Raw genomic sequence first — 14,960 nt, 5'->3', positions numbered from 1 at the left:
ATTTAAAACTTCTCAGCAAGAAAAAAATAAGATCATACTTCACTTGTTTATCTTGGGATGATTTCCATCAGTATGATTGTAAGTAAAGATTATTGTCTCTTTTTTACAATAAGTTTTTCATTTCAGTAAAAATATGATTTGAGAAAATAACTTAAAAAAATATTTCTTTTGAAACGCTTTAATCCCTTTTCACTTCCTTGATAAGAACGTGGAATTTGAATAAGTATCAAGTATCTCATGTGGACCTAAGTCGTAAGAGAAACATTTTTTCTGCGCCTTTCTTTTTACCTCTGAGTATTTTGGTGCTATCGCATACTTTCTGCCATATATTCAAAACACATGTACGCTAATTTCCGTTGCCGGATTTTGAAGTGCAAAAATATAGGTTATATATATTGGTGTAGTTCAAAATCCATCAACGGAAGGAGCCAATATACTAATTATTGAGCTTTTCGCAGTAGAAACACCTAACTATAATTTAAATGGTTCAAGTTAAATGGAATATTTACATTTTAAATTTTAAATAAATGTACATGTAATTGGAAATAATAGATTTAGAAAGCCACATCCAAAAGATTCGTCAGATCAGGTTCGTGGATCAGAGCATTGTATACTTTTTTAATTTCTTCAATTAGAACTATTTTGTTTTATCTCCTAATTTAAACGTTGGGATAAAATCAATTATTTAGTTTCAAAAATTCATGATTATTTTTCAAATACACCTTTTTTAAACTTATTTCTAAATAATCTTTTACAAAAATATTTTCAAGTTGTTTTAAAAAGTAATGTAAACTAACTTTTAGTAAATTTTAAAGAGTAGAGACTTTTTTCCAACTGATAAAAATGGGTAATAAAATAATTCCAACCTGAAGATTTGTTTATTTTGAAAAAAAAAAAAATTCTAATCTGTTGATTTTTTAGTTTGAGAAAAAAAATCTCAAATTAACAAATCATCACGTTAGAACTTTTTAGATTAACTTTTTGATTAAGTAGTAAAAAAAACCTAAAAATTATTTTTGATTATTTTTTATTTTGTAAAGATTAATGGAAAAATATTCGAGTATGTTGCAGACAGGGCCGTATAAATATTGTGACATTTAGGCAAAAATCAAATGCGCCTAGAAGTAAGGAAAGCCAAATTTCAATAAATATAATTTTTTATACATAATTATAAAAATTACTAATGAAATAATAACACATTTGTAAATTGAAATTCTGACGTTCCAAGAATCTCCTTTCAAAGCAGTTTAAAATGTTAACCACCCTCTAATTTAGCGATCGGCTTATAATTGATTCGGCTTTTCGTAAGACTAATACCCCATTCACACCAACAAAACCGAGTTTTAATAACACTCGCTTTTAAAACGGGGTTCAGTTGAAACCTTTTTCAACTATTATCCTTGTCACACCAGAATAAATCTGGTTCATTTTTACGAAACCGAATAAAACTTACATTTGCTAGCTCAAGCAAAAATTTTTTTATACAATACTTCGGTCACGTCTACTTTGAAATATTTTTTAAAAACAAAAACAAAATGGAAAGTTTACGAAATCAAGAGATATCGATTTTCCTAACTAAAGTTAATGTTCTGCAGTATTGCAGAAGACGACGCCATAGAAGTTACTTTCATTTGGAATTGATAAATCAAATTTTATTCAGCTATATCTCAAGACCTCGGTTTGTTTGGAAGAAATCGAGATCTCAGCAGTTTTATTTTGATAACATGAATAAGTATTGGTCAGAATCTGACTGGGTTGCAAATACCAGAATGACAAAAGAAGCATTTCTATACTTATGTTCAGAATTAACAATATATGTAAAAACAAAAGACACTAACTATAGAAAGAGTGTTTCAGTTGAGCAGAAAGTTGCAGTAACTTTGTATTTTTTTTCTGGGTCTTCTGACATTCGAACCATAAGCAACCTTTTTGGTCTGGGTCGTTCAACAGTATGTGAAATAATTCACTTGGTAACAAATGCAATTGTTGATAACTTACTACACAAATATATATATTTACCTCGAGAAGCAGAGGTAAAAGAAATAATGAAACAATTTGAAGAAATTTCGAGCTTTCCACTTGTTGTTGGTGCAGTTGATGGGTGCCATATTAGAATAAAAGCACCGAAAGAGAATCCAGAGGATTACATTAATCGTAAAGATTATCATTCGATTATTCTTCAAGGTTTTGTTGACAGCAGATATCTTTTCAGAGACATATTTGTTGGCTGGACAGGCAAGTCTCACGATTCTCGTGTGTTTAAAAACTCCCCTTTATACTTAGAATGCCAGCAAAAAAGTTTTCTACCAAGTCAGTTCTCAAGGAACATAGCAGGAAAAAAAATATCTCCTTTAATTTTAGGGGATTCTGCATACACTTTGGAAGAATGGCTAATGAAACCTTATTCAGACCGTGGGAATCTTTCAAGAGAGGAAAAAAGTTTTAACTTTTCACTGAGTAGATCTCGTGTAGTAGTGGAGAATGCTTTTGGTAGGCTTAAAGGAAGATTCCAATGCATCTCCAAACAAATTGACACATCTATTGAAAATTCTGTTAAAATAGTAAGTGCATGCTGCATTCTTCATAACTTTTGTGAAATCAGTAATCAGAGCTTTTCTGAAGAGTGGTTGCAAGGTAGTGAGGTTAATATGAGCACTGGAAGAAACGATTCTGTTCAAATTGAAGCAGAAGTAATTCTGTCTGCAATAAAACAATATATTTCAAGTTGTGTAAACTTTATTAGTAATTCCAAGACATAGTTTTTCATAAAATTAGGATTTCTTTATTTTAAGAAGTATTAAGACTGCAATAAATATTTGCAATGTTTTTTTACAACTCAATTGTACAACTTAAGAGATGACAAAATACACATTTCCTCTAAGATTATTGAAAAAAATTACAAAAATAACACAAAATAGAATCAAAAACATAACAGAAATAGTATTTAGTCTCTAATAAACAAGATGTGTGGAATAAAGGTTCATTCCAAGAAAAAGAACAAAAAAATGACAATTAACTATATATATATATATATATATATATATATATATATATATATATATATATCCAATCTCTTTTATAATCTCCAAAATTCTAATTCATCACCATTCAACAACCTTTTAACATCTTTATCATTCCTTACACGTACATTGGGAAGTTTTATTATAACTATATTTTGACTGAAATTATAGTTAAAATCATCCAGAATTAATGCAGTCAACTTTTCCATACTCATCACAAGCAATTCTGTTTCAATAAAAAATTCATCTCCTTTTTCTCTCACTTTTAACAATACTGTACTTTTATCTTTTTTATCAGAAGAACTATTTTTAGGTGCACTTTCAAATAATGTTGAAAAAAACTCTTTATCTGTCTCACCTTGCGCTTTTATAAAACTTTTCATGTTTGCATCAAGTTTTTCAAATAATAACTCAGCTGAACTTCTTTTTTTTTTGTTTTTATTAAAAAAATAATTACCACTGGAAGTTGTTGTTGATCCTTCAGGTAAAGTCTTAGCTGCATTATTGACTGGGCTATCACAAACAAAATTTATTTCATTTTTAAAATCAATTTCATCAGATTTAGGTTGCTCAAAAGTAGCGTTATCTGTAATTGTTAGCAAAGAAAAACTACCAGAGGAGCTTGTTAAATGTGTTGGAAAAGTAGTTGGTCTTCCTCTCAAAACTCCATCGATTTCATTAAAACAACAAGGTACTTTATGTGCAGATGCTCCAGTAGCATTTCTTTTATTGTCCATATAACTTCTATATGCACAGAGAAGAGTGTGTATTCTTGTTTTACAAGAATCTCCATCTCGGTCTAAGTATCCTGCTGCTTTGACATATACAGCCACATCATCCCATATTTTCATCTTTCTCGTGCATGACTTTAACTGTTCCTGAATATTTTCTTCTGACCATTTCAGTATAAGTACTTTTGTTTCGGTCTCATCCCAATGTCGAGACCTTTTGACAACTTTTTTTTGTGTATTCATTAAAGTATTTTATATAAGCTATTTGAAGAAAATGCTGTTATTAAAACACAAATCATACTTACAATACACATAAATATATACTTAAATGTATCATATATGATGTAAGAGAGATATAAAGGGAGAATATTTAAAAAAATCGTATACAAATAATTTCTTTTGATTTATATACATATATATATATATATATATATATATATATATATATATATATATATATATATATAAATATATATAAAAATATATATATATATATATATATATAAATATATATAAAAATATATATAAAAATATATATAAATATATATATAAATATATATATATATATATATATATATATATATATATATATATATATATATATTGTGATTAGTAAAAGACTTCTTCACTCAAGAGTGCTCAATAGCCTGCTTGCAAGAGCAATTACATAGAAACTTTAAGTACCAACGAAGTTGTCATCCTTCGCTGTATCTTATATATATATATATATATATATAATTACTATTCTCAATTTTTCATTAAAACTTTTTTTTCATGGAGATTTATAAAACCACTCGGCTTCCAAATATTTAAAGCTTTTAAATAAAACAACCTCGCGATGTTGTCTTATTTAGTTATGGTTTTTTAAACTCATTTATTTGAAACATGGTTTTAAAAAGCAGTGTGAACGGAAAAATGCGTCACAAGTTTAAATAACCACGATTAAAACAAGTTTTATTTTTGGTGTGAATGGGGTATAAGTTAAAGTTTTCATTTTTTGTAGTTCAATTATTGTTTTTCAATTCTACTGATTGATAATACAGTAAAAAAAAGTAATGCTATCATAAATATGATATTTACATGATATTATGATATAACATAAACATGATATAGATAAACGTTCTTGATTCTTGGTCGAACGCAAATATGTTTTGATTAACTTCAGTTTTGAAAAGCTGCTTTTTTCAGTAGCCACGGATACTGGAGTTGTTAGTATTATTCTAAGAGCAACAAAGACATTCAAATAGATTTCTGCCAAATCATTTCGCGCAATCAACGTTAACACATCAAATGGAGATCTGGCGTCTTCTTGTAGAACCAAACAAGTGTTTCGCAGCTCACTAGTTAATTCTATTGGATCTATGTCTGATTTATTGGACGTAGAGTCCGCCAAAGCAACTTGCAGGTTCGTGGTGAAATTCATGATATCATCATTTGAGCAAGTTTTCTTTTGTTAAAAATCATGTAAGAAACCGAATTTGACATTGAAGTCTTCCAATATCGAAAATCGTTCGTTGAGCTTTTGTTGAGCCACGTCAACTAACCGAATGAAGAATTCAATTCGAAATTGCTCTTTTGCATCAGCAATTTGTTCGTCACTTTGTAGGGAATACGCAGGGAATACGCAGCTCAACTTGCCCAAGAAATTTTCCATTACCCACTTCGCCAAGCTTTTCAACATCACCGCGAAATGGCAGATTTCTTCCTGCTAAGTATTGCACAATGGGTAGAAAGCGTTTACTGACTTTCAGCCAATGACCTCGTTCTTTTTCAATGATCTTTCGATTAAAAGCATCCAATATCACATTAGCATTCAAACTGGTGCACATAAGGTTCCATTTTTACATGCAATCTAAGTAATTTTGGCTCTCTTCATTGTCTTTCAGACTTCAAGAAAGATGCTGCTAAGCAGAAGACCCATTATTTGCCAGGTTAGAAATTGACACCCCAAACAGCTTGCAGCAAAAACAAAATGCTGCATCAATTTGATTTGAATAAGCTAGCCAACTTCGTTCGACTTTTTCACCATTTCTGAGGACACGACAGTAATAGTCTTCTGTGAAGCGCCGCCGTTCATTGTTTAGAGGAAAGTCGAATTCAGTTACCTTGTCGGGTCCGAGTTTTACATGCTCCACTCGAAGAGTATCAGCAATTCTGATGGGCCAGCTGGGTGGATCATTATTATCATCAATTACATCTTATACATTGAAATCGTATTCCACTTCACCTTGAACTGTGATGTGTGATGAGCCTTCCGCTTCTTCAAGTTATGAAACAACAGATGCGCTTGTATTAGGTTCTATATAAAACTTTTTTTTTTGGGCTTCTGCCTGTTGTTTTTTCAACTTTCGTTTTTCAGCATCGGAAGGATAAACTCGAGAACTCATTTTCAGAAGAAGATAAAATGTTTATTGCTTTCGCAGTTAAAAATATGCAAATTTTATTGTCGGATGGATTTTTTAAATCGTTTAATTTAAAATAAAAAATCATTAATCAAAAATCTTTAAATTAAATGGAAACGCCGAATGCCTTTGCTTAAAGGTGAGTTTCCACTCATCCGTTTCAACTACGGGAAAGGGAAAGGGATGGGAAAAATTAAATACGTGAGCATGCACAGTGATTAGTTATCAAATATAAATTTCAAACTGCGCATGCTCACGTGATTAATTTTCCCACCCCTTTCCCGTACTTAAAACGGATGAGTGGAAACTCACCTTAGCAAAGGTATTGATCGCACGGACGACAACGCACTGATTGTGTTGCGTAACATTTCAACTTTGGCGGCATAGAAGTTTGTGCTTAGGACACGAACTCTAACATTTTAACATTCAAATCTACTTAATCATTATGTCACGAAATTTTGTTTTTTCTAAAATTTAGTTCAAAAACTTAAATTTTTTAATAATAAGCGTGCAAGAATATTAAATCCTATGTTTACACATTTTAAGTCTTGAATAGCGATGCTAAGTTAAGGCACATTTTCATTTTTAATTTGTGTGACGTAAGTTAAAACTTTTTAAACTTATGTAAAAAGTTCAAGCGCTATACATAAATGTTTACATTATTTTAAAGACGAAGACTTAATTTTTTAAAGCTCTTCGGGAAAAAACAATTATCGACTTAATAACTTCCGTTTAAGTCAATAAAAAATCTCTCAGTAAGAGAGCCACCATATATTATATATTACTTTTGTTAATTACTTTAAATAAATGATTTCTACGATTACGATACTTTCGTTAAGGTAACTCTAAAAAATCAAACTCGTGACAAAAATTAGCTCTTTCGCTTTTTTTAGGTACGTGTGCAAAATTTTTAAACTATTCAAATATTTAATTATTATACATCATTGTAAAGAGCTTTAAATCAGTATTACAATGGTGAAAATTTTATAAAAAACTAATCATTCTGCTAAAAGATATGCCTATTTAAGTGACAAAAATTCATTATAAGGAATGCTTAAGAAAACTGTAACCAACTTAAAAAATTAGCGTTCGGCTTACGGTGGTTTTATAATAGTACTTCATTGTTTAGCTTTTAACGCATTAATTTGCCTCGGTTATATTTTTATTCAACTAATAGCAGAATATGGTTTTGTGTGTGTGTGTGTGTGTGTGTGTGTGTGTGTGTGTGTGTGTGTGTGTGTGTGTGTGTGTGTGTGTGTGTGTGTGTGTGTGTGTGTGTGTGTGTGTGTGTGTGTAAATCATGTTTTGAATATTTTTAAAATATCACCAATATTTTAAATAAAGTTTCATTTTTCTAAAAAAACAATTTTTTAATGAATAAAAAAGTCAAATATACAAAAGGCTTATAATCGTGAATCCCCTCCCCCCAACTTCTACAACAGAAGAATATTTGGTACCTTTACTGCGTGCAAAAATAGAATATGAGCGTGTCATTATTTCTAAATGAAATTTGGCAGGTACATAGAAAATAGATATATAAAATTGATTCAAAAGTTAGAAAAAATATTATCTAAGTCAATATAAAATTCTAAAAAAAAGACGAGAAAAATCCATCCTTGCAACACCAACCTCGAGTACGCGGTGAAAAAATGGTCACAGATTTTATCTTTAAAATCGGTGCCGTAAATGGCAGATACGCACATACCTACTTTTTTCTTCAGCTCTGTTATCTGACAATAGCTGTTAAAAAGGTGACGCAGTAAACTTTTTACTCTTAGTACATTTTTAATTAGCTTTTAATGACTTTTACTTGAGGAGAATTTTAATTGCACTTGAGTAAAATTTCTTTCAAGTAGCGGTACTTTTACTTAAGTAAAAATTTTTTTTACTTTTTCCTCCTCTGGTTAATTTGGGGGCCCCTAGTAAGCTAGGGGCCTGGTGCAACTTGCGCCGGCAACGCTACCTTACAGCTGGCCCTAAGAGTCTCTTGTTACTACCCTGGTTACAGAGTCTCTAGTTACGACTCAAGTTGCAAAGGTAATGTTTGTTAAAAAAAAAAAATTAGTAAGGAAGAAAAAAAAAAAAAAATAATAAAAAAATAAGAAGCGATGCTATTACTCTGAAACAGCTCCACTAAGCTGAAATATTGAATTTTCTTGTTCTGAATTTCCACATTTCCAGCTGCATGAATTTCTATATTTATATCATTTAATTTATTGTCTGAAAAAATTTAATTTTTAAAATAAAGTCGAGAATAAATAAAATTTGATCTAAATACTCTGTTTTTTAAAAATTTCTTCTTTTACCTAGAATAAACGCTTACCTCGATAACCACTTTACCTCGATAACCACATTATATAAACGTAGCTTTTTTTCCGTCAATTTTCCATGTATATTTATTTTTATCTCATTACCTGAAACTCGTAGCATTACCCAAAATTTTGGGTTTTTAATCATGATGTGATAATTAAGTGTGATCTACCCTATGATTGATAATTGGTGTTATGGTCACTTCATACAATCAGATTATTTTAAAACATATTTTCAATATTTAGTTTTAAAAACAACAAGCATATAACTATGCATAACATGCAATTGTATGATTGATCCACCCCTTTGTTTGACTATTGGAACAAAGGCACGTTCTCCCTTGCGTCAATGAACTAACACGTCATTCAAAATATTTCATGGCGTTGATTAATCGTCCAATTTTTGCGTTTTGTAGGTTAAAAAAGTTTTATCTTTTTTTGGGAGCGTAGTAGTATATATTTTATGGCAATTCGGCAAATTAACTAATCTTTTTATATTTGCAACACTTTAGGCTTTGTTTCTGTTTCCGTAGGTTTCTACTGTCAATGCTCTGTCGAATCAGTATATTATCTTCTCGTTTTGTGGTCACGCAAGGTTCTCCAGTACTTTTTCTGCATTTGTAGTTGTTAGTTTCCTAATATATTTTTAGAGAACTCTGCACAGATTCCTTGGAGGTCTTCAATTTTTGAAAACTTAACCATTATGAAACTTTGATTTCATTATAAAAGTAATCAAGATTTTTAAAACTGCATATCATTTATCGATTTCGGAAAGTTTGGCTTTTAAAGTTTTGTTTCTCTATCTAAGAAAAAACCATATCTTGTATAATCATCTGTATTTTTCTGATCAAGATATGGCAGCCAATATACATAGCAGTCGAGAGAAATTTCGGGCCCCGGGGAAGTATTCTTAAGGGGCCCTCATTATGATCAATTATATACCCAGGACCAAAAGAAGCGAGCTCTGGGCATTGAAAATTAAAAATAAAAGTTAATTAAATCTTTTAAAAGTCAAAACTGATTAAATCTTTAGAAAATTATTTTTAAAAATTTGTTTGTACACACGCGGGGCCCCGGGAATCTTCCCCGTTGAAAAAACCATCATCCTACGCATTCATAAATCACCAATACTTATTTTACAAAAACCGAGAAGAAAAAAAGTATTCTGTAACACAGGATACTGCTTTTATTCAAGCGTTAACATCCTTCAGTGACGCAAGAAGTCGTCTAAGCTACGAAGACTAAAAGTTTTTTGTGATTTGTGAAAAAGATTAAACATTATCGGGAATTTTAAAAAATCAAAAAAACTTTTTATTTTCATCCGCAATAAACTTGTTGGTTTGTTAAACACAGCGTTGTCATGTCGAGGAATGAATTTGTTTTTTCCTGTTGCGCGATGAATTTTTTTAAAAATATTACTTTTAAAGATACTATTTGATAAAAAAACGCAGCAATTAATAGCAAGACTAAATAATGATTGCACATTTTAAATAGTACATTAAAAATGCGGAAGGCTTTATTAATCCTATTAATGATAATGTGAAAAACAGGCTTAAAAGATGCCATGATTGGTTGCTCACTTGAAATAGTAATGGTTTTCATAATACCGCAGTATCTCTGGACTTAAAAAATCAGTAGTTTAAATTTTGATGTTGCATTATATCTATGATTTTAGACGACAACCAAAACACTGCTAAAAATCGCTATATATATATATATATATATATATATATATATATATATATATATATATATATATATATATATATATATATATATATATGGCGGTAGCTTTCTAGTTTTATCATCATTGGTATTTTTTTGAATAATTTTTCTTGAAAACCCAAGTTGACGCAAAATTTGAGATTTTTTAAAATCTCGTTGATGCTTCGATTAAAATTATTATTCTTTTTTTCTACAGAGCAATTTTTGTTTCGCCCCATGTTCAGTTGCCATAAGAAAACTAAATGTGCATTTCAAATAACATTTACAAATGCCTTGTTCCGGTTATCACTTAAAAATTTTACTGAAAAACTTCAATTTTAAATAAGAAATATTATTCTTCACTTGCACTGTTTAAATGATCACCATTATAATCTTAAGGAACAGTTTGTCAACCGAAGAATCAGTTCTCAGCTAAAACGAATTTTAAGTGATTGCTAATTCTGTTATCTTCACGGTATGATAATTAATACTGTTATCTTCGCGGTATGATGCTGCAACAAGATACCTTGTTGTGATAGAGCAGCAAATATCAAAAGATTTTGATCTTACCGCAAAAGACGTACTTAGATAAAATCTTGCAAGATCAGTTGGCTAATGAAGTGTTGTTAAATTTTTACCTGTTGTAAATCTGAAGCCAATTTAAGATTGACGAACTTTTAAGTAATTTTGAGTGCATAAACTGCCTCGCTGAGTATTACTAACGAGTGTTTCTCAGCAGAACGATCTTCCATTAACTTCAAACTGTTTGCAGAGCTAAGAAATGTCGCTAAATGATTGAACAATTTGATAATTTTAAGTGTAAACCTGTTTGGTTTTTCGCAATTCATTTTATCGGAATCTTTGATTCACCTTCTGATGTCGAAACATAAAATACAATTTGAGGCGCGTTCCTGTTTTTATACGCAGTTTATATAATAATTTTGCTTAGGTTGCATAATTTACATAAGTTACCTAATTAAATACTTCATACACATTACGTAATAACTATTACGCATAATTATATGCTTGTTGTTTTTAAAACTAAATATTGAAAATATTTTTTTAAAATAATCTGATTGTATGAAGTGATCATAACACCAATTATAAATGTTAAAAATTTTTAATAATAATAGGTTGAGAACGCTGAATTGCTCACTCTTTAGACATAAACAAAAATTCTTTGTCGCCCCTAAAAACTGAGTTTTTATTTAATTTTTTTCATAAAAAATAAATTTTATAGAAAACATTCCCAGTATTGGTAGCAAATTTATGAACCTCATAAATTTTCTTCTTCTAATATAATGGTCTCCATCGTTGGCTAAAATACTGGATGTTTAAGAAAACAAGGCTTTTAAACTCGATTACCTTATATACACCTTTTACGGAAGTATATTTCAGCACATTCAAAATGGTTTTGTGTAACGCTGTTTATCCTTTCCTCAGTTTTCTCGTCGAAATGTATAAAACAAAATCTGTTGAAAGAATCAGAAAGAAAGAAGAAGTTTTAATCTTAACTATTAATGCGTATTAAAAGTTAAAAAAAAAAACCCTTTGAATGAGAAAAAAAAAAACAACCAAAAACGGTGAACCTTTTACCCTAAAAAGTATGAAAAAGCTACCATTTTGAAAAATATTCATAACGAAAAGCAAAACAGTTTTAATAAAAACAGGAATTATATATCAAGCAAAATTACATGTTAAACTATAAAATTTTTTATATTTACATTTAAATATTTTTAAAGCTGTTTATTAGATTTCATTTTATTCTAATCTAATATATATTATTATATAGTCTAATGAATAATATTTTATGATCACTTAGATGTTTTGCAGGGACATCTTCGCTTATAAGAGGGTATGTCTTCAAATAATCTTGAACAAAAACAGCACTTGTAAGTCTTCTACAAGATGTATTTAAGACGGGTTACAAAGACTGCGCTCACTATGTTTACTGAATTATCTCTGTATAAAGTTCATGTAATTTTCAAAATGGTAACTTTACGGTTCTGTATATTTTTAAAACGAGTCAGTAAAATAGAAACGAGGTTCAGTGGTAAAAAAATTTCTTTCTTCTTCTTATTAGTCGCTATATTTGCTTTAAGCTTTTTTGCAAATATTCTTTTTGTGAGCTAAATTTTAAAAATCAAATTGGTAGCGGGTAGTTTGCCAAAGATGAAAACTAGGTTTTTATGCAAAGCTTTTTTATTTTTTAATATTAATAATCTAACAAATATCTTTGTTGGTTCCATATATTTGCCTCTATTTATATTAAAAATTTAAAATAAATTTCTAATATTACACAAACGTTTCGGTTCTAATATCAAACCATTAAAATTAAAATTAGATTAGAACTACTGTTAGTTATGAGATTTGCCTCTAAACAGCAAGTTTTAAAAAATACAGAGGGGGGGGGGGGGGAGTTCTCAGAATATACAAAGGGGGCAAGGGTTAATATATAGGACTTTCAGAAATTTAATGGTTCATTTATTTCATTAGGTATTTATACTAACTTAATACTCTTAAGCTGTGATCATAAAGTTTATTCAAAAATTTTTGTTTTGGATCTGTTTGATTTCATATAACGTAACAAAAAGTAGACATGCAAAGCTATGTTGCTTCTTGTTCACTTTTAAAACGTGTTTCTAACAAGAGACAGCAAGTTAACAAACTTCATTGTTTATGGGTACTTTTTAATAATGCTTCGTTCATTCCTACTCAGAGGCTTTTTAATCAAAATATTATTTCGGGAATTACTTAAATTATCTTGGTATTAACATAAATTAATACCACGTATTGTTTTAGTATTCGTAAAAGCGAATCAGACAGATGAGGTTGTGGTGCGGCCGTGTGCAAAAGATATCAAAATCTGAATAACATAGTGAAATCGATTTAGAAACAGAAAAATTCATATCTAAATTACCAGATAGTTACAAAGTCATTTCAAAGAAAAGATGACGTCGCGGCTAGTTTTATTCGTTTTTTTTTCTTGTATATTTCAAGTCGAAAACTTTAATAACTCAAGAAATGATGCTTTAGAAGGAATAACACAGCATTTGGGTTTAGAAAAAGTTGGATATTTTTCACAAAACGATATCAATACCGTTATGAGTGAACTTCACTTTAGAAAATGCAGTCAAAATGAATCATCTGACTCTTGTAAAATGGTAAGATGATTTTAAACTTACTCGTTTTTATTTTTAGAAAAACTACAAAAAACGAACTGTCACTGTAGTTCTTACACTTTCATCAAATAATTTTATTTTATAGTGTTTTACATCTGATGATCTGATAAAACTATGTAAAGTAAAGTCACAAGAAAATTATACTTCTCAAGATTCCCTTGTGTTAATGAGCGGTATTGTATATTTATTAACTGTTGATGAAGTTAGTGTCGAGTGCAAAAAATTCGGTTCCGTTTTAAATATATCTTCCGTTTATAACGAGTTCAAAAGTAAATACGGTTCTCCTAATATTACCAAAAGAAGTTTGGATAAAATCTTAAGTGATATCAATATAACGTTGGGAAGTTATCTGAATAGTAGCCAAGTAATTTTTTTTTTTAAAATCATATATGCACAAAAAGTCCTATTGAGAAAGCTGGTCATTTACTTTCGAAACGCTTTCTCCACAGTTAAGTCCGTAGAAACTTCACTATTGTTTAAGTGTTTGGTTGTTATGTGTATGTGTGTCTCAGTTTTTACTGGACCCTAATGTTAAAAAAATGTGTTTTTTTACCCAGATGTTTGCCAAAAATTATTATATAAAGTAACAGTAACATGAGAAAATCTTTTTTTTGTTTTTTGTTTTTGTTTTTTTGTTTTGTTTTGTTGGAAAATGTTGTGTGAATTACTTTTAAACATTTTTGTTAAGATTGTCTTAACATTTAAAAGTGCCTAATTATTCTAAAACACTTGAAGAAAGCTGGAAATCTGTATGTGTTATCTGATTAAAGAAAGGTGATCAAGAATTGTCAGCATCAATTCTTTGACCTACAAAAAGGTCAAAGCTATATTTTACCTTATTGAAGTACAAGAGAAATGTTATGAGAACTCTTTGGTCATCTCTTGTGTTATGTAACTATTTTTTTGATATTAGGGTCCCAAATTTACAAACTGTGATACATACATACATACATACATCTGTCTGTACATATATATATATATATATATATATATATATATATATATATATATATATATATATATATATATATATATATATATATATGTACAGACAGACATACATCTGTCTGTACATATCTATATATATATATATATATATATATATATATATATATATATATATATATATATATATATATATATATATATATATATATATATATACATATACATACATACATACATACATACATACATACATACATACATACATACATACATACATACATACATACATACATACATACATACATACATACATACACACACACATTTAAAAATGACATTCATGAAGTTTTAGCTTAATTGGACAATGGTAACCTATGCCTTATTGATGTTGAAATCTTGAAAACAGGAAATTTTGAAAAAAAATCATAATTTTTTATTTGTAAAATGAAAATGTTTCAGCCTAGAAACAAGAGTTAGATCTTATTTTGTTCACTGGGTTGTTCTCTACAAGTTTTATTATTTTCATTATCTAGCTATAACCTATAGTTTCTGAGATATTACCATTTTTATATTTATACATTAGAGAAAGGGTGAATTCTGCTATTAAGCAAAAAGTACATCATAACTTAAATACTATTGAAGAAGTACTTTTAAAATAAAACCA

At 29.2% G+C, this 14,960-nt stretch overlaps 1 protein-coding gene across 2 annotated transcripts in view; it reads left to right on the top strand.

The window, feature by feature from the left end:
* The first annotated feature begins 466 nt into the window (after nt 1-466).
* The window catches only part of LOC149887213 (metal cation symporter ZIP8-like), a 29,285-nt gene continuing 14,791 nt past the window's right edge, over nt 467-14,960 (top strand). The window contains exons 1-3 of one of the 2 annotated variants that reach the window (XM_090090108.1): nt 467-589; nt 12,969-13,330; nt 13,434-13,712. In XM_090090108.1, the coding sequence (XP_089946234.1) occupies nt 13,118-13,330; nt 13,434-13,712 (492 nt within the window). In that variant the 5' untranslated portion in view covers nt 467-589; nt 12,969-13,117. Of the gene's footprint in view, nt 590-12,833; nt 12,850-12,968; nt 13,331-13,433; nt 13,713-14,960 lie in introns of those variants that run through there. The other variant, XM_090090109.1, reaches the window with a different exon arrangement.

This window comes from Hydra viridissima, unplaced genomic scaffold (assembly GCF_058129835.1).
Source record: "Hydra viridissima isolate aposymbiotic clone 2 unplaced genomic scaffold, HvirCarnegie_v1 scaffold_6, whole genome shotgun sequence".
NCBI classification, from domain to species: Eukaryota; Metazoa; Cnidaria; class Hydrozoa; order Anthoathecata; family Hydridae; genus Hydra; species Hydra viridissima.
This window is presented reverse-complemented; position numbering and strand designations above follow the sequence as displayed.